This window comes from Periplaneta americana, chromosome 10 (genome assembly GCF_040183065.1).
Source record: "Periplaneta americana isolate PAMFEO1 chromosome 10, P.americana_PAMFEO1_priV1, whole genome shotgun sequence".
Lineage (NCBI taxonomy): Eukaryota > Metazoa > Arthropoda > Insecta > Blattodea > Blattidae > Periplaneta > Periplaneta americana.
Genome location: NC_091126.1, coordinates 66,081,830 through 66,105,418, shown reverse-complemented (window position 1 = coordinate 66,105,418; position 23,589 = coordinate 66,081,830). Strand labels below are relative to the sequence as shown.

Genomic DNA, 23,589 nt, shown 5'->3' with positions numbered 1-23,589 from the left:
ATCGCCCATACGTGCTACATGCTCTGTCCATCTCAAACATCTAGATTTAATGTTCCTAATTGTGTCAGGTGAGAAATGCGTGTTATTATTCGGTTGAGAAGCTCTTATCATCCAGTCTGCTGTCCAAAAATCTGAAAGTTAGAATTTATAAAACAGTTATATTACCGGTTCTTCTATATGGCTGTGAAACTTGGACTCTCACTCTGAGAGAGGAACATAGGTTAAGGGTGTTTGAGAATAAGGTGCTTAGGAAAATATTTGGGGCTAAGCGGGATGAAGTTACAGGAGAATGGAGAAAGTTACACAACACAGAACTGCACGCATTGTATTCTTCACCTGACATAATTAGGAACTTGAAATCCAGACGTTTGAGATGGGCAGGGCACGTAGCACGTATGGGCGAATCCAGAAATGCATATAGAGTGTTAGTTGGGAGACCGGAGGGAAAAAGACCTTTAGGGAGGCCGAGACGTAGATGGGAGGATAATATTAAAATGGATTTGAGGGAGGTGGGGTATGATGATAGAGACTGGCTTAATCTTGCACAGGATAGGGACCGATGGCGGGCTTATGTGAGGGCGGCAATGAACCTTCGGGTTCCTTAAAAGCCATTTGTAAGTAAGTAAGTAATTGTGTCAGGTGAAGAATACAATGAGTCGAGACAGTAGACTTATCCCCCTCTTCAAAATAAATTCATGGTGAGCACACAGGACATTTGCATTTATATTTCAAAGTAAAGGACAGAATTTCACTTCAATCAGACAGAAACATCTCACCTCGTACAGTCTTTTTAATGGAATCACTTGCTATGAATTTCGAGTACATTTTCTTCTGTACATCTGTAAGATTGACACAGACCACCTGCTCTATCTTGACTGGTAGGTACTTGGACAATAACGCAGATGTACGACGAATAAGACAACGGTTCACTATGGCTGCCAATTCCTCGAGACATGTCTGACCTCTTTTCCTTTCCTCATCTGTTGCCATGGAATCCTGCGCCCGCAGTATTGGCGTCTCAAACTTACGTCGGAATTCCTAAATAAGAAGTAAATAATAATTAGTGCAGACGTTTTACATTAAAACAGAGTAAACACATCAATTTATTTATATTAGAATACTTACAGTTGCATAATTCTGTTTATGACTGTAATATATAGAGTGAAAAATTCCAGACTTTCACTGTGGACAATATTAACAGAAATAAGTAAAATAGAAACTCTTACTAAACACAGCTCCAAGAAATAATACCTACGAATATAAAAGGCCTTAATGCTTATTGCTATAGGAAGTGCAATATACACGTATTTCCTACTAATTCGTACAGAGTGCTTAGCCTTTATCACAGAAAACATGAATTTTTTTCGAGACTTTCCGGTTGCTCATGAATGTGGTAACAGCTGCAAACATGTGATACTCTGAAGAGTGTACACAATAAATTGAAAGACAGCTCTAAAGAAATTACATGTGTCAGAGAGTCAAAATGAAGTTTCTGACCTTAGCATAATATGTGAACTATATGTGAAACATTTTATCCATCACATTTGACGGACTGTAGCATTACTCTTAATCTATCTCAAAGGAAAAACTGCTTGCAGTTACGAGGACATTGTTTTGGGACTTATGTTTATCACTTATTTTTCTGAATTCTACCTAGTTTCAAAGTCTGTAATCTGTTTTCTGGAAATCCTGCATAACATATACACATGTAATCTCAAAAAGGAAAGAGAGATATCGTCGGCTTAGAGTGTAAACCTGCTAACCGCCAAAAGAAAATTTTACAAGGGAAGCAAAAAGCTAAGTTTAAATTAACTCTGACACTTTAGTGGCGAAGTGTATCAACATCGGTTAAAAACGCAGTAATCATAGATTACGAAACGACGGTTAAACAGTAACAGTGGTTAAAATGTAATTTCTGTGCACCATTCACAATTACCGATTACTTAAACATGGCTAGCTGACACCTCATTTAACCAGAGTAATGTCTATGATGGTACACTGTTTCTACAAAATTACTAAAGGAAAGCATCCATACCGCTACAAAGATAATAGTCAACGTCTAAAAACGGCTGCGCTCACGCCGTTCTACATCGAAATGAACGTGTCCTACATTTTCGTTTTGCATTTGTTTGCCTTTGGGCGCTGTTATATTTGCGAGTTGCATTTCTTTGCTTTTCATTGTTGTTAGGTTAAAATCGTACAAAATAGAAAACTGAATGCAAAAATGATTATATCCCAATGTGAGGTTGAAGTATCGATAGACTCAATTACTAGATTTAAATATAATATATATATAAGAAGATGGAATATCTATAAAGGAAAAGGATGCAGAAGATTAGTAGGAATGTGTATACGATCCAGGACCCCATTTATTTACACGAGCGAACTGTTCATTATCCCAAGATCCATACATAACCTCTCTTTGTTCAGCCAGTGACATGGAGAAAGAGATATTCGAGTATTACCCCTTTTAGTAGAGAAATAACAGTTACATAGAATCGTAATATAAGCAACCGATCCATAGGAGAAATATGACTTTTTGTGTTATTTCAAGTGATCCATTTGTACATTTTGATAAACGAAATACCTCCTGAAATTTTCTGTCACCTATTTCCTCGTAAGAATTCTCTCTTTCCACTAAAGAAACTTCATGCTCACGCTCTATCCAAGTAATTCAAGTAGGCTACTGTGTGATAATAATCGTCTTCGAAATAAACATCTGTGGCTCTGGCCGCCATTTTGCTTTACTTGCTCTACTAATCACTGGTTATCTCTTTTAACCGCTCGAATATGGCCGGTTAGAAATTACTGTGGTTAACCTCCTATTTAAGTCGTAACCGAGGTCGATCCACTGTAAAAATGCTTAACCAGCGGTTAGGTGACAATTTTAACCCGTGATTACACTAACCGACGTTGATGCACGTGGGCATAGGACCAAATCCAAAGTACAGGTGGCATTTGTACCTGTACTTGGATTTGGTCCTAAAGTTTCAGAGTTAATTTAAACTCATTTTTTTGCTTCCCTTGTAAAATTTTCTTTTTTGGCGGTTAGCAGGTTTACACTCTAAGCCGATGATATCTATCTATAATATAATAATAATCTGTGGCGCTACAGCCCGTGAAAGGCCTAGACCGACCAGCCGGCTGCTGGCCTCACGCCCACATGCCGAAGTAGAGGTGGACGATCATCCAACCAGAATGGAGGCATCATGTGGTTAGCACGATGATCCACCCAGCCATTATAGCTGGTATTCACAACCGGATTTCGCTACCTATCGTAGCTCCCCAAGTGCATCATGATGCTGGGTTGGCACCGGTCCCATACACTGGCCGAAATTTCATGAGAAAATTTCTTCCCCCATGAGGACTCGAACCAGCGCACATTCTGTAACGAGAGTCCTAGGTGGGATGCCTTAGACCGCAACGCCACGGCGCGGGACGATATATATCTATATATATATTTTTTTTTTCCCATGCTAACATCAATCAATAATTACACCTTTATCAAAATGACTATGGTATCAGCTTTCCATGCTGGAGACTCAGGTTAAAATCCTGGCAATTCAAGTTTTAATGTGCAAAGCACAATTAACATGGTGCTAGTTTTGATAGTACTCGCTAGCTTCTTCTGTTGCCACCTAGACACTTTCCTAGAGTGAAAATCTGGCTGCAAAATTCACTAATGTTTACACGGTGCTGGCAAAAGTCAGTCTTAAGTGTCATGGCATCAGAGGAGAATGTAATTCGAGCCACTACAACTGTTAAGGTTTGTGTGGAAAGTCTGTGCTTCAAGTGCTAGTGTGCTGATATTCCATCCAGGCAGCTCAGGTTCCATCCCCAACCATGGCATGATGGAATTTGTGATGGATAAAGTGGACGTTGCAGAGGGTTTTCCTCAGGGTATTCCCTTTTCCCTCTATCATTCCAACACCACACTCCACTTTATCTACTCTTAACAATTTTCATTATCATCTTCATTTCTTTCCCCCATTTCTGGTTTGCAATTGATGCAGTGTCGTATACAGACAGTCACCGAACTTGGACCCCATGGTAAGTGTCATTAGTTGCTGGTGGTAGTGCTATGTACCACAGACTCTCCCATGGGCTCATGGTACCTCGTGGAACTGGAGTTTAGGGACAGCAACAGCAGTACAGTTAACTACTTTTGTAATAGAAAATAATACAATTTTTCTTTCTCTTTTTCGTGTTCAAAATATCCTCGAATATTAAATACTAATTCTCGACATCATGATTTGCGGGTCCTTTTGCTCTGTACGACATTTTAACAACAAAATTCAACTACATAACTCAAGTAAGAGGTAAAACCACATGCTTAACTCATCATAAAAAAGGCATCATGAGCATGGAAATAAATAAGTAACATTTGGAAAGTACTGGTTGGCCCAAATGGTTTCATAACTGCTCCCACAATAAATCTTCATGAAGTTCTGAGGCACATTCTCTCTCACGTGAAGATAAATAAGCAAGTTATATATTCGTGAGTGTAATAATTAACAATACTTTCCACTGCAGATTAGTAAGAGAGGTGGTACATTGCTCAGCCAACTACAATTGTTGGAGAAATCATTGTGCTAACCACACATTACCTCCATAGAGGTTAGACGATCATTCACCACTGCTACGGAATGTGGAGGTGATGCCAGAAGTCTGCTGGTAGGTCTTGACCCTCCATGGGTTTCTCACAATGGATTTGCTAATTACTGAATAGCAACTGAGTTAACTGTGATACTATACTACTTCAGTGTAATAATCCTTCTGTAGAATCTATTAACCACAATAGCTGACCTCGGCATTCAAATCTCAAGCCTCAAGAATTATGACTCAATAAATCTTTATTTATATGGATCATATGCAAAAACTAAATAAGAGGAAAGCAAAAAATATTAAAAATTGCAAAATGCTGGGTTGGCAGAGAAAGACCTGCCCTTGGGCAGATAACTATGAATTAATGATGTATCTCGTGTATGAATAATGTATCTTATGTACGAGGCGCATCCAGAAAGTAAGTTTCCCTATTTAAAAAAAAAAAGAACACACACTTTCAGGAAAACATTTATTGGCAACAGGTACAGCAATGTTTCAGCTATTTTTCAACATAGCCACCAACAGAATTGAGACACATGTCGTATCGTGGGATCAACATTTGTATCCCTCTGTCGTAGAACTCTGCCGCCTGTGAATGGAACCAGAGTGTGACAGGCTTCTTCAGCTCTTCATCGTTGCCAAAACCCTCACTGGAGGACAGGAATTTCTTGAGGTGCAAGAAAACGTGAAAATCGCTGGGAGCAAGATCAGGAATGTAGGGTGGATGATCAAACAACTTCCAGCCAAATTCCGTCAAAACAGCTGCTGTGTGCCGAGCCGTATGTGGACAAGCATTGTCATGGAGGAGCACAACACCTGCAGTAAGCATTCCACGCCTCTTGTTTTGAATGGCACGTCGCAATTTTCGCAGTGTTTCACAGTAACGGTCAGCGTTCACTGTTTCACCTCTTGGAAGGAAGTCAATGAGCAGAATGCCCTTCCTGTCCCAGAACACCGTGCACATCACTTTCCGTACCGACAGCATCTGTTTGAATTTCGTCCTGACTGGAGATCCACTATGCCGTCAATGCATTGACTGCTGCTTGGTTTCCGGGGTGAAGTGCGAAATCCAAATCTCATTGCCTGTGACGATCCTGTCGAGGAACTCGTTGCCGTCATTGTGATACCATTGCAGAAATGTCAGTGCTGATCCTAAACGTTGCATTTTGTGTTCGGGTGTCAGGTTTTTCGGCACCCACCTGGCACACACTTTTTTGAACAGCAAGTGCTTAGTGACAATCTCATGCAACAAGGATCGCGATATCTGCGGAAAATGGCTGCTCAGCTCCGTAATCATGAAGCGACGGTTCTCCATGATGCACTGCCGCACCAGCTCAACACGATCATCATTGATGAGGGACAGTCGCCCACTGCGCTCTTCATCATGGACACTTTGACGACCTTCGGAAAACTGCCTACACCAGCGACGCACCATCTGCTTATTCATGATGTTTGGCCCATAGACCTGACAGAGCTGCCGATGAATTTCAATTGGCGCAATGCTTTGTGCATTAAAGAACTTTATCACTGACCGAACCTCGCAGGCGGCGGGAGAAGGAATAAGAGCTTCCATTTCGGACCACTGTTGCGACGCTACTGGCACCAGGCAGGACCTGTCCGGCTGGTATATGATTGATACGTCATAGATCAGTTATGCATGCGCAATTGACACGGCTAATTACGTTTACTTTCAAGGGGAAAACATCGGGAAACTTACTTTCTGGATGCGCCTCGTATCTTGTGTCTTCTCTCTTATGACAGAATTAAAATATACTTTTTTTTCCTAACACAAACCTGAGCAGTCCCAAGAATTCCTTGATTTACAAACTGCACCAAGCTGTAATACTCCAATAGGTCGTTCTGTATGGGTGTGCCTGACAGCAAGACACGTCGTTTGGCATTCAGTCCCATCAGAGCCTGGTAAGTCTGGTTCTCACTATTCTTCAGTCGATGACCCTGCAAGAAATAATGACAGGCACTCAACTCAGCAAACCACTCTCTTTACTTTCTTATCAACTGCAATATTCATACAATTCTTCTAGTATAACTGACAGAAAAAGTGATACAACTGGGGTAGTATTTTATTTTCACTAAATAATTTACTGTCAGAATACTAAAAAGCTGGATTCAAAGGAACATTTAAATTTCTCCTCACCATGGCCAAGTAGTTACCATTCATGAGATTAAAGCCAACTAAGAGCAATAGATTTTTAAGGGAAATAAAATACCGTTAATTATGATTTTTTCAGAAAAGCATATGAAGCTAGAGAGAATGTGTCATAAAAAGTTCATAATTAAACATCTTAGAACAATACGAAATATATAAAAATACAATAACATAGCCACAACATATACTTAATACACAATTACAGTTCAATACCCACACATTATTCGATGTAATGATATGTCATAACACACAAACAACCAGCCCCCACCATAAGAGCAACATACCCCCACCCCTACAATCGACAAATGCACATTGCAGAATTCAAGATCACCAGTAGTTCAGGAGACACTGATGAAGACATAACATCACGTCGAAACGAGCTGTCTGTCGAAAATTTTAACACTTTTTAACGTGTGACTAAGTAATTTTATGTTTTTAACAAACAAAGTGTTAACGTGAACTTTAATCAATGAATGTGTCATAGTTTTAGGGCATATAAAATAAATATGTCCCTGAATGAGTGTGCACAAGAAAAATTTACAACCCATTTCATTCACATGTTTTCTAGCAAAATTCATGGACAGAATGACCATTACAAGAGTGAAATGGTATCTCAAAAGCAAAACCTTCTCATCTTCACACAAACCGCATTCAGACGAATCGCACAGATCGGTAAAAGACTATCTTTACTGTAATTGTTATGTAACTGCATTCATTACATCATATCGGACGCATCGCCTCTCAGCAAATCCATCCACGTTTCTTGGATAGGCAAATTTCCTACGCATGCGATCATGGCCTCCTTTAATCAATCAATTTTAATTGGTCAACTGTTACTATTATGTTGTGCCATGTTCAGTGTCGCGCCAAAATGGCAGACGGAAAACTTATTTCGCGTGTAGAAAATTGCGAAGAATTATATAATTTGAGGTGTTCCCGTTACAGTAATCAAGTCATTTCTTGCAAATATATTATGTAACCAATATTTCTTTCGTTTCTTCCTCTTCAATTAAGAGGCATGAAGCAATTACAAATTCTTATTCGCTAACAGACGTAATTAATAGACCTAACCTCAACTCCTCTGCTTTCAGTAATGTCAATATCATACGACGTCATGTTTTAAACAGCTGATAGGGGAATCCGATGAGGCGATGAGGTGAAGCCGTTACAGTGAATGCACTGCACTTAAAATATCCATTGTGTGCGATTCGTACGAGGAGTGCAATACGATGTAGTGAACGCTTACCTCTACTATACATTCGCGATGATGTGATAAGACAAGACATGAGATGAGATTGGAGATTTGTTGGGATGCCACATAGGAACCGGAGCTCCTGGAGAAAACCCCTGTATTACCTGGACCATGGGCTTGCCCAACAAAGGTCATAAATTGGGGGTATGCCAGGGATCAAACACGGGTCCACAGGATTATAAGTCCAGCACTCTAGCCACTACATCACCATGGCGGCTTAAAATTTTCAATATTACGATAATGATTTATCAAGTAAAATACAAAAAGTTCCAGGCACAAAAACAGCATTCTATGCAGATGACTTGGTTATCTGAATCATCTCAGCCTCCCACAAGCATTACCAGAATCTAAATGAGAGAATGAACTCAGCACTAAAAGAACTTACAGAAAGTTGCCTCAGTAACAACATACAAGTAAATGCAAGAAAACCTACTACCATCTGATAAGACTATGACATAAACCACCACAGAGTAACATATTGGCCAAAAGACAATTACAGAAAGTCAGTGCACCAAATATCTTGGTACAGACTTTAACAGACAACTCACATACAAAGGTCATATTCAAACAATTGCGCAAAAATTAGTAAATGACTCTCTTTATTTAAAAACACTTGCCAGTTTTAAATGGGGAATTATACTATAAAAACATTACAATATAACATTGAAGCACTTGTCATAGCATCCAAATCTGTTCTTAACAGTTCCCTCTCCCACACCACTCTGCCCACTAGACTATCAGGATTTAAATGCTGAAACAAACGTCATTACAATCATCAAGGAAAAAAAAAACAGATATATAGTGCATGAGATTTATTATGATCACTTTGGAATGGGCTAATCCGGTAGCATTAACCAAATGATAACAATGACCGAAAAAAAGTTGTTTTCAGTTTTCAAATTTACTTATTCATATAAACAAGCTTATTCACTAATTAAAGTAACTGTAATACAATATACAAAACTGCAAGACAATACTATACTATCAACTTACATATGGCTTTTAGAGAACCTGGAGGTTCATTGCCACCTTCACATAAGCCCGCCATCAGTCCCTATCCTGAGAAAGATAAATCCTGTCCTTACCATCATATCCCACCTCCCACAAATCCATTTTAATATTATTCTCCCATCTACGCCTCGGCCTCCCCAAAGGTCTTTTGTCTCTGGCCTCCCAACTAACAATCTATATGCATTTCTGGATTCGCCCATATGTGCTACATGCCCTGTCCATCTCAAAAGTCTTGATTTAATGTTTTTTTTTTCTTTTTTAGTGGGTTATTTTATGATGCTGTATCAACATTTCAGGTTACTTAGCATATGAATGAAATGAAGGTGATAATGCCAGTGAAATGAGTCTGGGGTCCAGCATTTACTCATATTGGGTTGAGGGAAAACCCAGAAAAAATCTCAACTAGGTAACTTGCCCCAACTAGGATTCGAACCCGGGTTACCTGGTTTCGCGGCTAGACATGCTAACCATTACTCCACAGGTGTGGACTATTTAATGTTCCTAACTATATCAGGTGAAGAATACAATGTGTGCAGTTCTACATTGTGTAACTTTCTCCATTCTCCTGTACATGTTTTAGTATCTCTCCATATAGGATTTCATAAAAGTGATAACATTACCTGTGATTACAATAGGCAGCATGCACTGTATATATACAGGGTGAACCGTAAATAATGTCATTAATTTCAGCAAGTTATTCCTTGAGATATTTCAAACAAAAAAGTTTAATACAATTTTGCAGGTTTTTGCTTCCTTTTCGAGATAAAAAATTTTATATGAAACATTTCACAGCATGTTTTGGGAAAGCCAATGATTTAATTCCCAATATGTTCAGTCAATTTAAGAGAGCAATATATTATGATAATAAATGACTGAAATAATTTTAGTTTTGTCCTTTAAATGTGCAGAAATTTGATCTGAACAAATGTAACATTGAAAAATACCTTTGCAGAAAATGGAAGTGCATTAAGCCCCAAATTTTGTAAGAGTATCTATGACAAAACTGGGTGTTAATCATAATCAATCTATATAGGTCTATCATTGGATAAACAGAAGAATTAATTTTCTAAAATAAAAATTCCAATAAACAGGAATAAATGAATAAGTACTTACCTCATCACACAACACCAGTCCAACTTCACCACTATGAAGGATGGATGCATGAAGTCTGAAAGTCTCGTAGGAAATTATAAGAATTGGGTTCACAGGCCTGCGAGTATATGTTTGCATGAATCCTGCAAGATTCCTGTCAATCTGATCCTTGGATCCAGAGTCAATTGCTAAGGCATTCACACGTCCCAACAGCCATTTGCTGATCTCATTATACCAATTCTGCAAAAGTACAAACATAATTTATTTACATAGAAATTAATATAATGTACCAAAAGTTGAAAAAACTAAGTCCACTTCTTTAAGATATTAAGATAGTGACAGTTATTGTGATAATGATGGAGATAGTATGGGTGCTGATAGTGGCAGCACTACTACTGTGATGATGGTGATTATGTTATGATAAAGAAGAAGAAGAAATGTAATAACATTTTAGACCAACCAGCCATCGTTAAGATGCTGATGCCTTTTCAAGAAATCTTCATTGAACTCTGTGGACTGTTACTAGTCAAGAAGGCTTTGTTGATTGTTTCATTTTTATTACAACAATTGCATTCCACTTCAATTATCCGGATCTCAGTAATCAACGTCACTTGACAGATGATTTTCTATAAATCTTAGTATTAAACAATTGAGGGTTGTGCTGGAAGAAAGGCGGATAGACCTATACGCCCTTCTTCGGGAAAACGATTTAAAATGTAGTGAATAATTATAGTAGCGAAATTTTGTTTTGATCGTACTGTACATACCTGCAGGACAGGGCTACATGCATGTATAACATTTTATTCAGGTGCGTTTTAAAATCTTGGATTGCATATATCTGAATTCACCATATTGATGTATACGCCCTTCTTCCGGCAAACCCTTCAATTTCTGATATGTGACTATCCATAATATCATATAGCAGAAGCTATAACATAACCTAAATAATATAAACAAGTGTTAGAAAAGTTTTAATTAGGAGTAATGAAATCAGTGGCGTATACTGGTTAAAGGGTTTGGGCTACCGCTGACCCTATTATTACACAAAATATATCTAACAATTACATTAATTTTAATTACTATGGTAAAACTAATAATACAAAATTATTACATTATGTTATATTATAAACTTTTTCTTTTGCAATTTCCTTGGGCTACCGCCGGTAGCCCCGGTAGCCCGCAAAATACGCCCCTGAATGAAATAAACAAGAAAACTCTTAATTAAGGATGATGAAATAAAAAATAAACATGAATAATTTTAAAAGAAACAATTATTGAAAGTACAATTTTTTAATTTGAATATTTTAGTGGTTTGTGGTACAGTTGATGTTACATTGGATGTGTGTGTAAAACAAGTGGAACTCGTTGATGTACATGGTGTATTCCTCAACTTATTCAGGATTTCCAGATGGTGCTCTTCATTTATTTATAAATAGGGTTTCAGGGAAGATGCATAGCTATGACCAGTGATCTTTATTAATTCTTGTTCTTGAATGCCAATGCGAGTCATATTTGAAACTGCTGTGCATTGACTGGAGTGGTTTGTAATTTTCTGTTTTTTTTTTTTTTTTGGACGTCCAGACCAGTGCAGTTTGAAATGTTGGCAAACAAAGAAACAAATACTAGGGTAGTGATAAAAACAAACAAATGCTAGGGAAGCGATAAAATAAATTAAACAAATGCTAGAGATGCGATAAAACTGTGCGATAAGCAGCCATGATTGGTTGAAAGACGTCCTTTCGTACCGTTTTATTGGTCAAAAGTTGTATGACGTAGTAAAAGTGTAATAGTCACCATAAATCATACTTCAACTCTGAACAACATTATATTTATATTGTTAATAAACTGCCTATATAATTTGAGACAGTAATATGTATAAAATAGGCCACCTCCATATGGTGCAGCCTGGATAGGGAAAAATGAGTCTTGACCTGGATACTCTGGAATTAAAGTGCCACAATCGATCTCCAGTTTGGGACAATAACAAGAATTGTTTCTTGGCTTTCCAATACATTTAAAATACTACTGTGGAATGCAGGTGGCCTCTCAGAAAAAAAAAAAAAATTAGCAACATGGCTTAGGTAATAAAATAAATGTTTTAATCATTCAAGAATCCACTCTGTCAACAGATCATTGTAGAATACCTCTTCTCAGGTTCTCAGCCATATGTGTTGTGTAGTTGCTTCCAAGCTTTTGATGACTAGCTCTGCCATCTCCTTCAAGGATTGAAGTGCCACGAGATCATGTCTAGCTGGTATATAAGCTGTCAATAGGGCTTCCCGCTGCAGGCCAATCAGGAGCTAGTTCCTAGTCCTGACCACCTGCCATGTTCTGGTTGGTCGAAGCGTGCTGATAGCAGGTTTCCATGCTGTACTGAGCTGTAAGCCCCGTCTCTGTTAAAATTATTGCCATCTAGTTGGATTTTGATGGTTTTATTGATTACCAGGTCCCAGTAACTGATGCCTTGTCTATCTTGTGGCCTATTTCCAGGCTGTGTTGCGCTACTGCCGACTTACCAGGATACTGTAGTCTTATGCTGCACTGGTGTTTCTTGCAGTGTTCCATAATGGTGAGTCCTGTCTGGTCAATGTAGCATTTTCCACACTCACAAGGTATTTTATAGACACCAGGTATCCTAAGACCAAGGTCGTCCTCAACTAGTCTCAGTAAATTCTGGATCTTTGTGACCAGCTTATGGATCGTCTTAATCCTGTGTTTCCTTAGTAGCTTGCTAATCTTGCCTGAAGTGGGGCCATAAAAGCAGGACATATGCCATGCCCTTCGTCTCCTCTTTTTTCTCGGCAGGTGGTTTGCCAGAGAAGGTCCTTTTGAGGGCCAAACTAATTTCTCTGTTACCTAAGTTGTTCTGCTGAAATATCTTACATAGGTGTTGGTGTCGAACCTATGAAGAGAGACTCTCTTGGTCCGAAATTCCCTTTGCCCTGTGTAGAAAAGTCGACAGGACCATTCGTTTCTGTGCTGGGTGGTGATGGCTGCGTCCATTCAGGTATAGGTCTGTGTATGTCGGTTTCCTGTATATGCTGTGGCCCAGTGTGCCATCCGACTTCCTGGAGATGAGAATGTACAAAAGAAGGAGAGACAAACATCTTTTTCCAATTCTTTCATAAACTGGATGTTCGGGTGGATAGTGTTGTGTTCTTGGAATTCCTGAAGTTTTGCTTCTCCATGCGTCCAGATGACCAATGTGTCGTCTGCATAGTGGTAGAAGTGTGCTGGAGAACGTGCCATTAAAACTAGGACACTTCTACCTCTATATCTTGAAAATTCTTTAAGTACAAAGAATTTCATTACATCCATCAGATATGTAATTAATTTATATTTGTTGTATTGTTTACAGTAACAATTGAAATGTTATTGAAGGTGATAAAGTTAAATGAGCCATCCTGTATACACATGCGCACAGATGGCTCTTCAATAGGTTTAGAGAAAGGAGAAGAAGCGCAAGCAGGTGGGACATTTCAGTTTTTCATTGTATTGCAAGATTGGCCAACAAACAACTAATTTTAATAGTGAAATTTGTGCAATAAACCGCCCTTCAAAACATCCAGATACGAATCCATGTTCAGCAAAATTTTATTCCCTGTGATTCTAAGGCAGTAATGCAAGCCATTTCTTGGCCAAGAAGTATGGAAACCCTGACACCTGCTATCACATTACTTGTGAGCTTTATAACAATGAGAAAAATGTTGGCCTCCAGCAGATCACTTCCCATGTTGATATTGTGGGTAATCACACATTCTAATGCAAACAACAATGAAGTCATTTTTCTATGCAAACAACAATAAAGTAATTCACCATCAAAGCATCAAATGTCAAATGTAGACAAAAACAAAAAAATATCAACACCAAGAAAATCACTGCAGCATGCAAAAAATAAAAAATGTGAACTTCTTATTCAAAAATTCAGTAATCATTCCTGAGGTCTACACTGAAGAGCTGCTGTCCATGTTTTGTAACACGTCATGACTGCCTGGTGAAACATAGAGCCCTCTACTGGGTGTTCAGTTCAAAATGTGTCATGGCTCGCTGTATGCCATCATGTGGCTAGCCGAAGAGCCTAGAAAATTCAATCTTCCTACACTTCTGCAGAGGTGTATTACCTATATGCCAAAGAAGTTGCCTAGCAAGTACGGAGTTCATTCTGAAGAGTACTTACCGATACGTACGGTAACGCCAGTAGTGGCAGGAATGTGAACTGTTTGGAAACATATACTGAGGTGAGTTTTTTTCTTACTGTCGGGATGTGGGGAGAGGGTTAAGACAATTACTTACGTATTTGTTGACATTAACTTCGACGGTCAACATGGACACGGAGCATTTGATTTGTATTGTGGTATGTTGCCGTACGCAATCGATGATAAATACCCTGCGACGACTTGCACGCGCAAAACACAGTTCGAAAGAGGTTATGGCAGCACACAGACAGCCATCTGTTGCTACGACGTTCAAGTTACACCATAGACATTCTCAAGTTCAGATTGAACGCCTTGATTAATAGGCAACTTCTCTCACATAAAAGCTGAAACTCGCTTCAAATCGCTGACTCACAACAATGACGTCCTGACACACTTTGAAATGAACACCCAGTATTATTACCAAGTTGCCTTTTATGCCAGGTGGTGAAAGTCTAGATGTGTACATAACAGCTCTGGCACAGAAAATATTGGACAGCAAGACTGCTGATGACATCATAATTCAACACAGCACACTGAACAACAGTCCACCACTTTGAAGTAGCGGTCAGTGAATCTGACTGCAAAACTAATGGGCCCAGGATCGAATCCTATTTTGGACAAGTTGTCTAGCTGAGGTTTTTTTCGGGGTATTCCCTCAACTAATTAAGAGCAAATGCTGCGTAACTTTCGGTGTCAGATCATGGGGTTCACTTTGCCATCATTATCACTTTCACCTTCATCCAACCTGTCTACTTTCACACTCATATATCCTCGCATACAGGGCGAACTGAATCCAACCTAATGCATGCCTCAACCTCAAAACAGGATTCTTCACCACAATCGTCAAAAAGTAGGCAAGGTCGCAAATGGCTAGACGTCAATATGCGTGGCATTACAAAAAAGAAGAATAAAATAATTTGAGAAAAATACTACTAACCTTTACTAGTGAGCTGGGGGCAACTACAATTGCTTTATCAATTGTGGGCTTGCAGTCAGGTCCCTGCCTCAATAAGGTCCACATCAATGTGATACACTGAAGTGTCTTCCCCAATCCCATTTCGTCTGCCATGATGCACCCATAGCTGCCTGGTATTCGCTGACCCGTCACACACTCATACATGAATTTCACACCCTATGACAACACAAAATCTTCATATAATATCCCTAATATGATTTGTATCTGACTCAGTTTGCGAAAAGAAAAAAGGTATTGATATATGAAAGATACACACTGTGACGAAAAAAATGAGAATCAATTGTATGTATGTATGTATGTATGTATGTATGTATGTGTATGTATTTATTCACACTGCAAATGGGTATATACCTGGTGGCAGTGGTAACTAATTACACTCAATAATGACAATTAATAATAAACACAACTAATAAAAAACAATAATTAATAATAATACAAATAATAATAATAATAATAATAATAATAATAATAATAATAATAATAATAGTAATAATAATAATAATAATAATAATAATAATAATAATAACAAGGAGCATCCTAAATTAAATAAAGCATGGTCACTTAAAATAACATTTAAAGTAAATCTAATTTGTATCTTAACCCTAAGTTCGAACTAAGACCCACGAGTGTGACAGGTTCATACCTACACAAGTACCTTTCGGCACTACACTTATTTCGCTGTCAACTCACTCACTGCACTGATTCTACCTGATTTCACTAACACTTCTAACCAATTCACTGTTCAAATACTTTGCACAGCCACTTCACTGACACCAACACACTTCACTTACACAATAGACTTCACTGACACAACACACTTCCTTACTGATAGAACACTTCAAATAACAAGATATCAATTACACCCTTTAAATAGTTACTACCATCTATTAGTAAAGTCCTTAAGCCTATTTTTAAATACATTTTTGGTTATTGGTAAAGCCTTTAGTAAGTCTGCAGGTAAAGCATTCCAGTCCCTGATAGTACGATTGAGAAAAAAAAACTTTCCAGTGTCCGTCCTCTGTCTTCTTTCCCTCAATTTATATGAGTGATCGTTCCTTGAAGAGTAATTTGACGGCTGCAACCTATTTTTTTTTTCTCTCCAGGCAGGCTCACCTCTGTATGTTTTGAACATTGCGCATAATCGAATTCGCGTTCTCCAGTCCATGAGTGTGTCCCATTTTAATGGTGAATTATTACGACAACACTTGAGAGCCCGTTTTTTAATCTTTTCCAGTGTCTTTATATGTTCTACTCTGTAAGGATCCCAACATGCAGCACCATATTCCAATTAAATAAGAAAACATCGGAACATGCCTTATTCGAAGTATAGCTGAGGAGGCGAGAACTGGCATGTGAGCAGTGCAAGAGGGGAAAGAACGAGCTAACAGAACGAGAGTTTGTTTCATAATGGTTAATATTATACGAATTTACCGATACGGAAGTTCATCTCAGACTAAAATTTATCTTCCCCCTACATACCCATTGATGATATAGCCATGGCACATGATCACGGGACAGGTCTTGCCTCCTCTACTATACATCCTATAGTTTTAATACAAGTGACACGATCAACTAAGGACTGGAAAGATTTGTGGTAGTCCTGTTTTGGAACAGCTAACATCTTGGATGTATCTGATTCATTGAAATTTCTTTCTTTCAGCGAACAGTTCACTTTTAGGAACATATACAGTAAAACTTCATGTATACGTTTCTCACTTATATGTTTTTTAAGTCCCGACAAAATTCCTATACTTTCCATGTTAATTTACTTCGGTTATGTGTTTTTCGTTTATTTGTTTTTCACACTTATACGATCGTATTTTAAACCTTGTGAGGTACAAAACTTCATTTATACGTTCTAATTAAATTTTTCTCGAAGTTAGGTTTGCTGTGAAAATGTAAGAACGTGAAAATACCTTATTTACGTCATCGAATATAATACACACACCAATTTTTTATCCTAAAATCCAGAAAAAACTGGCGAATATAATACACATCTTTGCTAAAAACCATACAAGATTACAATTATATTAACAAGGCAGGTTACAAAAGCACTCCCTTATCTCTAGCTACACATCACATCCATCCTCATTTGCAATATTAGAACTGGAACTTCCAGCCAACAGGTCTGGGGGTGTCAGAACATTGACCAACAATGGCTAACGTCATGCTACTCTTTTGCCAGTAATTATTGGTAAATTATTTTGGTTTAATTAAAGACGAGAAGTTGTTGAGAGATGTATTCATAAAATCTCACAGTAAAAGAAAAAGTGTTAAGTCATACCAGTAGTTAAAAATATAATTCTTATTAGTGATTTAGTGATTCTTGTCAAAAATGAACAAGAAATTACGAACGAAAAGTGCACAAAAGACGAGAAAACACGAACTTGCAGTGGCCGTTTATGTCAGTTGTTTCCCATCCCATCTCATAACATAAACAGAGCGTTAATGTTAATTTGTTCGAGTCTGAGTACGAATAGAATGCGCACTCCAGTTTTAAGACACCATTTTATAAAAGAAAATGTTGCAATATAAGTAAATACCATCCATTCTTATCTCTGCATGTGCTAGCCTCAATAAATCTGTTATGCGCCAGTTGGAGAATCAATTCAGAGAGGGGAGAGAAGTAGTGTGGAGGGAAGAAATGGAACATTTAAAAAAAATGAGAATCCAGGCTCAAAGCTGCAACCACACTGAATACAGATATTCTAACACCCTTACAAACTAAAAATATTTTGACAGTAGACTCAACTTGATATGATGAGAAGATTGTTTATTGGTTTTTTAATTCCAATTAGTGGAAGAAAAAGGAAGTGTGTTGGTAACTGCTTTTCTTTTTTTAATAATTAGTTATTAATTATTAATTCTATTTCAGATGTAATTAAATGCCTTTTCAGTTATAAGTTTTTCTCACTTATACGTTTTTTTTCTTCAAACTCCCATAAAAACGACTAAATAAAGTTTTACTGTACAACTTGCTGGGCACCAAGTCTGTGCTGATATATTTCTAGAGGCTGAGGTTGACACCTACCAGGCAGGCAGGCAGATGGCACATAGCCTGGACACAGTGCTAGCTTGTCTGGTGCTGGGCTGTCCCTGAATATCTGAATATGGGATCCTAGGCTAACAATCCCAAGTCAAGGTGTTATGCATACCATGCTGAAGACTGAATGACAGATGGGTAAATTGGTTACCAGACATGAAGTCCAGGATTATAATGTCAATACGTCAAAATGTCCATGGAATAATGTCCACGTTGAAAATGTCCATCTTAAATCGTCCAGAGTCAAAATGTCCATAGTTCTATAATGTCCACTTCACTCTGGATGTCCAGAGTCAAAATGTCCATAGTAGTATAATGTCCACTTCACTCTGATGTCCAGAGTCATAATGTCCATAGCTCTATGATGTACACTATATCCATTGTTCATGGTAGTTATAGTAACCTATGTAAAAATTTTCAAATACAGAACTCATCAGAACTGAATTTTTTAAAGACGGAACGAAATCCTCAGTTAGTGCCATCACAGAAGGGTAAGCCACATCTTTCTTTTCGTGGATACCTGTACCAACATCATGACTTTCACAGAGATAGGGCAAAAATATATTGACGATAAAGGAACATGAACCTCCCAAGCCTGAAAGGCATGCAGCACACAAACAACGCGGTAGAAGACTGGCACAATCCTCTTCAACGCGTGACGGCTGTACATCCATCCACTTGGCGATTTATACAGTGCCTAAAGCGCAAAGAAAATGGAATTTGGACACAAATATTGAAAGCAAGAGTGAGGCATACACAAATTAAAGAGCCGGGAATGAAACGTATTTGACGAATCAAAGACAAATTCTCCAGATTGTGAGAAACTACAACAGGTACAAAGAAAAAGGAGAAATTCTCTTAAATCTTAAAAGTACTGGTTACCATCTTAAAAGTGGGGCTCCGGTTCCCAATGATTAATAACTTATTTGTACGAGTTATGGAATAAAATTTATTGTGTTCTATTCAAGCAGAATTTTCCTTTGAACTTGGACATTATGGACATTTGACACTATGGACATTTTGACCTAACGGACGTTTTGTCATATGGCCTTTCTGTCATATGGACATTTAGTACATGGACATTTTCATCGTATGGACATTTTGACAATATGGACATTTTGACCTTATTGACGTTTTATCATATGGACGTTCTGCAGTATGGACTATATACGGTGGAAGCGGGTAAATTCCATCTCTAGTGGACCTCTTATATATCTGAGGACCTTTGAGAATACCTAGTCTTGCACTTACATTGGGGGAATAATGGGTGTGGTCATAATTTCCTCTACATTCATGAATAATGAAAATAAACCTATGAGTGGTCAGAGCAAGGTCCACCTTTCTCTTTTAATGCACAGTGTGGGTTACAGGAGGCTGTTCATTCAGTGCACATTGAAATATTCTATCTTCCTGCAAAGTGCTGCACAAGTCCCTACCATCTCTCCACCAAATACTACCACGAGGTTCATGGAAACCTTGTCGAAACCAAATGACAAGGGCAAGAAAGACAGGCCCCTAGTTTCCAGAGCCAAAAATGGAGGAAGAAGCTTCAAAGAGAAGCTGCGTGGAAGGGGAAGTGAAGAAATCTGTAACCCCTATCTCCACAACTACTGATCTTCTGTCTCAAACTTAAGCAACTATAATACTGTACTTGAAAAATAGAAAACTTTCTAGCAGCAGGGCGAGAGCCAAAGGGAAGACTCCACAACTTAGTGGTACTCTATATATAAATACAAATTTATTCATAATTTACATTTGAAATGGTACGAGGCGTGTTCTTAAAGTAAGTTCCAAAAGGGTGTAGTAAGTAAACAGGAAGATATTTACAAACCATTTTTGTTGCATTGTATTTCCCACACTTCAATTACTTCTCAACATAATCTCCACCATTATTGAGGCATTTATCGAGTCGTGGCACAAGTCTTTCTATCCCCTCATTGCAGAATTCGCCCTCCTGCGATGCGAACCACTCCCGCACTGCTGTTTTCACTTCATCGCCATCAAAACGTTGACCACCGAGGAACTTCTTGAGGTGCAGGAAGAGATGAAAGTCACTCGGAACCAAATCTGGGCTGTAGGGAGGATGGTCAATTTGTTCCCAGCCAAATTTCGAGATGAGATTTTGGGTGTCACGAGCTGTGTGTGGCCGAGCGTTGTCATGAAGCAACACAACTCCGTCGGTCAGCATCCCACGTCTCTTGTTCTGAATTGCGCGACAGAGCTTCTTCAAGGTCTGACAATAGGTTTCTCTATTAATGGTTTCACCTCGAGGCAAGAATTCGATGAGTAGGACTCCTTTTCTGTCCCAAAAAACAGTGCACGTGATCTTGCGTGTTGACATGGTTTGTTTGAATTTCTTTTTCCTTGGCGATGCAGTGTGCCTCCATTCCATGAACTGCTGCTTCGATTCAGGTGTCATGTGAGAAACCCAAGTCTCGTCACATGTCAAGAAACTCATCGCCTTGCTCACTGTAACGTGTGAGAAAGCTCAATGCACTGGAAGCTAGTTTGGTTTTGTGTTCCTCGGTGAGCATCTTGGGTACCCATCGTGAGCACAATTTTCGATATCGTAATCGGTCTGTCACAATTTTGTAGAGAACACTCCGTGACATTTGTGGAAAATTCAAGGAACCTCCTGTCCTCATGAATTTTTTCATCAACAGCACGCACCAAATCGTCATTGATCAAAGATGGCCGACCGGTACGCTGCTCGTCATGCACAGAGACGCGGCCCTCGTTGAACTTCCTAACCCATCTCCTGACCATTCCATCACTAATGGCATCATCACCATACATCTCACAAAGTTGACTATGAATGTCAGCTGGTTTGATATTTCTCGCATTCAAGAAATGGATAACAGACCGCATCTCACAATCGGCAGGGTGCTCAATCACTTTAAACATTTCAACTGATCACATCTAACCACACACACAGACTGAAGCTCTGAAACTGCATGCACAGCTTGCCTGAGGACTAGAGAAGAAAACACGCATGCACAAAATAACGATTGCAGCGATGTGATGGCTAAAATTGAAAACGGAACTTACTTTAAGAACACACCTCGTACATTTGAATAGATACCCGAAATGAGCATATGTTCGTGCTCGGTTACATAAATAATAATGATGATGATAGAAATAATAGTAACAATAATAATAATAATAATAATAATACAATAAAAATATTAACAGTAATAAAATGATAACTGTAAGAGTGATAAAATAAATATAAAAACCATTTAGAGAGGGTTAACACAACTTATAAGCATATAATAACCATAAGAAAAAAAAAATAACGAACTAAAAGTCAACTAATAAGTTCCTTCTATCGCAGACGACAGCAACCACCGTATTGATATTGTGTTATGCATTATAGGGGGGAGGGGGAGAGCCAAAGGTATACGTCCTAACGTTCTCTTTGAATATTCTGACATACAACCATAGGGAGTTAATAATGAAAAACAAAATATCTTCAAGTCAAACGGTTCATCATTACCAGGATAAATACAATAATAATACTGAAATATATTAATCAAATTTCAGTTATAGGTCTCCCCTTTGGTGCTAGAGGTATCATATCAAAATATTTTTTGAATGGAGAGTAAAATATAAATTTTAAAAATCTCTAGAGACAGGAGATAGTGAGGCACAATATTCCACTAAATGGTCATAAGGAGGCAGAGGGAATTTACGGATATTTATGTGCAATCTGTGACCAATATTACTCCTCTCCAATATTCCATCTTTCAAGAGGGCAGGCAGGATGAGGGGTCTGCTGAGAAGCAGCTCCTGAATTCTCAGGTGCTGTGAGAGATGTAGTAATCAGGATGCCTGAGGCTCCATCCTATCCAGATATGGGTCTACCAAGCTGTAGAAGGGATGCCTACTAGTCACTTGCATGGACGAAGAGTCAAGGGAGTGGATTTGTGAGCATAACAGCAATATAAAACCTTGGTCAAGTCAGTTTGGTATCAGTGGAGGCCTCCAAGCTTACAAAGCTGAAAACGCTATGCTCTGGGTCCTGGAGAAAACACATCCTTAAACCTAGGATGTGCTCGGGTTCATGGAAGAACTTAATCACAGTCTGGAGGTCTCCAAAAAGTGCATATACAAATGCAAAAAGGAGGCGAAAGGACTTCCATCATAGGTGCGGTTAAATCTCCATTCAATATCTTATTTTGAGAATAATGATTTCTTACCTACTATAAGGCAACTAGGGTCACAGTAACTTTTCTGGAACCTAAGAAGACAGGAAGAGCTGGTAGGACTCGTGGGGAGGCAAAGAAATTTTAGTTAGTATAGGGTGGAAATATTTCATATTTGTCTGTGGCAATCAATTTGCGCTGTTTAAGGGGAAGCTTCAAAATAAACTCATTAACAGTGTCCTCATGACCCTATATTAAGTCGAGGGAAATTCTGACTGAAAAGAAGAATATTATTTCTACTGGAGATAAGGAAAATTTTACTGAAAGTACTTACCATCACTGACAAAGAAATGAAGAAAAATGTTACAGCTAGTTTTGTGCAATTTTGGTCAAAATGCTTTAAATACAGACGTGGACAAATTATTAACAAAATTGACGATTTTTATGATAATTCTGTTTGCAAAATTTGACTTTTTAATTTAGACTACAGTTGACAATTTTGCATACTTCTATCATTACAGTAGATAGAAATAGGCCTATGCAAATATGTCAACTGCAATCTAAATTGAAGAGTCAAATTTTGTAAAAATATATAATAAAATCTTCAATTTTGCTAATAACTTGTAAATATGCAAAAATGAAGTGCAGTCTAAATTGAAGAGTCAGATTTAGTAAAAATATATTATAAAAATCTTCAGTTTTACTAATAATATGGAAATATCAACTGTAGTCCAAATTGAAGACTCAAATTTTGAAAATATACAATACAAATCTTCATTTTTTTAATAACGTGTAAATGCGCAAAAATGTCAACTGTATTCTGAATTGAAGAATCATATTTTGTAAAAGTATATAATAAAAATCTTCAATTTTCCTAACAATTTGCCCACGTCTGTAATGTAATAAATTCCTCAGTAAACAAAACTATATACTATTTTCATATTTATCAGATATGTGTGCATGCACGCATGTTCCTAAAAAACACACACATGCATAACAGGCGCGAACACACACCCATACACATACAAATTCTCACGTAGTTTGGTGGGAGAAACAATAAAATCCCACATGGAAGGGCAGATAAATAGGCAGAAAGAACTTG

The 23,589-nt window shown here is 38.1% G+C and overlaps 1 protein-coding gene across 1 annotated transcript in view; it reads right to left on the bottom strand.

Annotated features, from left to right (window-relative positions):
* okr (DNA repair and recombination protein RAD54-like okr) overlaps positions 1-23,589 on the bottom strand; it is a 57,207-nt gene that overhangs the window by 20,221 nt on the left and 13,397 nt on the right. The window contains exons 5-8 of the mRNA XM_069837630.1: positions 15,261-15,455; positions 10,149-10,367; positions 6,400-6,561; positions 777-1,038 (exon numbers count right to left, since the gene is read on the bottom strand). Coding sequence (XP_069693731.1) covers positions 777-1,038; positions 6,400-6,561; positions 10,149-10,367; positions 15,261-15,455 — 838 coding nt within the window. The remainder of the gene's footprint in view (positions 1-776; positions 1,039-6,399; positions 6,562-10,148; positions 10,368-15,260; positions 15,456-23,589) is intronic.